The 3,358-nt window shown below is 46.1% G+C and overlaps 1 protein-coding gene across 1 annotated transcript; it reads left to right on the top strand.

Annotated features, from left to right (window-relative positions):
• Positions 1-784: 784 nt before the first annotated feature.
• SOX14 (SRY-box transcription factor 14) lies at positions 785-2,552 on the top strand. The gene has a single exon (XM_045030728.1). The coding sequence runs from the start codon at positions 1,163-1,165 to the stop codon at positions 1,883-1,885; it is 723 nt and encodes a 240-aa protein (XP_044886663.1). The 5' UTR covers positions 785-1,162; the 3' UTR covers positions 1,886-2,552.
• Positions 2,553-3,358: the final 806 nt, after the last annotated feature.

The following is a 3,358-nucleotide window of genomic DNA, read 5'->3' as shown; positions in this document are numbered from 1 at the left end:
AAAGAAAGAAAGAAAGAAAGAAAGAAAGAAAGAAAGAAAGAAAGAAAGAAAGAAAGAAAGAAAGAAAGAAAGGCCTTGTTAAACTGCCGGTGTAAAGTTAACTATTATCCCCATAATCAAACACTAGTTTATCTTTTATATCAACCCCCTTTTGCCATTTGTCTTACTTCCTCTAATGAATATTGAACAGGTACACACAGGGCTGACACATGATGTATAAAGGTACAGTGTGTATAGGTAGGGGGGGCTAGATTGGCATACTTTGCCGTTAGACATAGAATGTGAGTGCATAGATGTACCTGTATTTTGCAAGTATTTTATAACAACCATAATAATATATACTGTATTTAGATGGTGGTTTGAATTTTTCGAAAGAAATGCTGCTAGCTGCGCCCTGGGATTGTGTTTGTCCCCGAGGTTGGCGAGGAAGGGGAAATGCTGCCTTGCATTGGACTTGTGGTGCCTGATTTACCAACTCACAAGCGGCTATTTTTTGTTTCTTGTGTGGCTGGTACAATACGTCCCATTTCTCCCCAACAGCCCGGAACTCTAGCGAGGAGGCGCGCGGAGTTTCATTTGGTGCTATTAGCGCAACGTCTAACAAAAGCATTCCCTTTAATCCCGTGTATTTAGTGCCTGCCCCCCTTTCTCTTCACTCTCAGACTGTCTCTTTTTAAGGTATTCTTCTCTCCAAGCTGATTGGGCGCTCAGGTTAGGGAGTGAACGCCCTGCGATTATGTCAGATTGCGTGCAGTCCGGAGCAGGCTAGCCTTTGAACTTCACCGCTTTTGGCTCCTGGTCCTCGGCTGTTCCTCATTCCCAGCCAGGTGCTTTGCAGGGCTAGACACCTTCGGCAGCAGCATCTCATCACAAAAGCAAGCCCTCCCTCTCTCTCTCCCGCACACAAACACTTGAGAGACTGATCACTCCGACCCGAGACACTCCTGGATTTCTTTTTTCACTTCTTTTCTCCTTCTTGTCTTCTTACCCCCCTCCTCCTCCGTTGACACCTCTCCCCCCGTAACTGCCTGTGGATTTGCCGGAGAACTGGTATGATCAGCTGAGAGTTTTGGGGTTCTTTTTGGGTGGCAAGGCAGGCGAGTCGGCTAGGTGAGCCCAGCACCGCTGTGACTCCTCAGAGCGACCCCCACCCCACAGCACCATGTCCAAGCCGACCGATCACATCAAGAGACCCATGAACGCCTTCATGGTGTGGTCCCGGGGCCAGAGGCGGAAGATGGCCCAGGAGAACCCTAAAATGCACAACTCGGAGATTAGCAAGCGGCTGGGCGCGGAGTGGAAGCTGCTGTCGGAGGCTGAGAAACGACCCTATATCGACGAGGCCAAAAGGCTCCGGGCGCAGCACATGAAGGAGCATCCTGACTACAAGTACAGACCCCGGCGCAAGCCCAAGAACCTGCTCAAGAAGGACAGGTATGTCTTCCCTTTGCCTTACCTGGGCGACACGGACCCGCTAAAGGCGGCCGGGCTGCCCGTGGGAGCCACGGACGCTCTGCTGAGCTCCCCGGAGAAGGCTAGGGCTTTCCTGCCTCCCACCTCCGCACCCTACTCCTTACTTGACCCCAGCCAGTTCAGCTCCAGCGCTATCCAGAAGATGACCGAGGTGCCCCACACCTTAGCCACCAGCACCCTGCCCTACGCCTCCACCTTGGGATACCAGAGCGGGGCGTTCGGCAGCTTGAGCTGCCCCAGCCAGCACACCCATACTCACCCTTCGCCAACTAACCCTGGGTATGTGGTGCCCTGTAACTGTACAGCTTGGTCGGCTTCCAGTTTGCAACCTCCAGTTGCCTACATATTATTCCCAGGCATGACCAAGACTGGAATAGACCCCTATTCTTCAGCACATGCGACTGCCATGTAACACACCCACATACCCGCAAGCGAGACTTGGTTTGCAGTCAGAACTTGAATTCACTCATGGGCATGTACATAGAAACTGCAGAAGCAAAAGGCCACCTGCATGGGAGAATGATGCCAGTGTATCTGATGGCACCTGGGGAAAGACAGAGACTTCTCTTGGAACGCAGAGACTCGCTAGTCAAATTAAACAAAGATTTCTCCCTCAGCCTGGGGAAACTGGAATTGGAGGCTCAGCTAGGTGCAGAAACCTCTAAGAACTGTAAATGTGTTAAATCTTGACCTGCCCTTTTGGACTAAAGGCTAGGCGGTTTTGAGTTTTATTTATTATATTAATGTATATGAGTTCTATATTACCTGCTGTTATTTGGACTTGAATTTCTGAAGTCCTGGTATTTATTAATATTATTATTATTATTTCCTTTTGCACATTAAAAGACAAGATTAGCTGTGTTATATTATATATATATATATATTTTGCCATCAAGCACTAATAGGTAAAAATTGCTTTTCATGTCAAAAAGGCTCTTACAAGTTACAGAAAAGGGAAACGTTTCTCTTTCCAACATGATATGATAGTGTTTGCTTAATTTAAAACAGATAGTCTTTCAATTTGTGTGATCCAGTGCAACTAGACCGAAGTTCATTTTAGACAGAGCGTCAGGTATGAAGTCAGGCAGTAGAATTGTAAAAATAACTAAATAAACAAATAAGAATAAGACTTTAAAAAAAGATGGTAATTTCAATATGTTTCAACCATGTCTTTGAAAAATGTATCCAGAAGGATTTTACCTCGTTAACCTGTTCATTTGTTGAACAAAGACATTTTGAATAAAGACAATCTGTCATTAAACAAGCAAACCATGTGGTGTGAATAAAATCCCAATTTTGACAAGCTTCCTCCTAAAAGCACGAAAGCAAAGCTTAAAAGACTGAGTTGCATAGGACTAGCTCAGATGCTTCCGGCCAGGAAAGCATCTTGGGGCCCGATCCCGGGGGAAAAAAACTTAGGTGAGTAACGCTACACGGATGAGGGGCCCTACGTGAATTCAGTGGGACTACTCACTTGAGTAATATTACTCACCTGCGTTTTGGCAGGATCGGGGCATTTATAGATTATACGGGATACATAATTATTAATCTCATCTCCACTGTTAACTACAAAGCCTTTTGCTGCGGTTTCACTTTGACTGGTTTATACCCACACAGATTTTAATAACCACTTCCTATGTTCAATGATTTGCTAAAAGTGAAACAAATGGACTCAGTAATGCACTGGAGAGGACGGCGTGTGCCTCATCTGCTTTCAGGAGAGGTTGGAGTATCTGATCTATTGGAGATATCAGTCCATAGCCAAGTCTAACTTAGCTGCCTTATCAGGACTTTCCCCAAGGTTTAAAAACCAGGCTCCTTGGCATTTCCTCTGGTTTCCTGGCTACAGGAGAAAAGAATAGACATTGACAATAGACAGAACCAG

The sequence above is a fragment of the Mauremys mutica genome, chromosome 9 (genome assembly GCF_020497125.1).
Source record: "Mauremys mutica isolate MM-2020 ecotype Southern chromosome 9, ASM2049712v1, whole genome shotgun sequence".
In the NCBI taxonomy this organism is placed as follows: domain Eukaryota; kingdom Metazoa; phylum Chordata; order Testudines; family Geoemydidae; genus Mauremys; species Mauremys mutica.
Note: the sequence above shows the minus strand (reverse complement) of the source record. Positions and strands in the feature narration are given on the sequence as shown.

Excerpts from the sequence above, each read along its gene's own strand:
- SOX14 (XM_045030728.1), top strand. The coding sequence starts at position 1,163 with ATGTCCAAGCCGACCGATCACATCAAGAGACCCATGAACGCCTTCATG.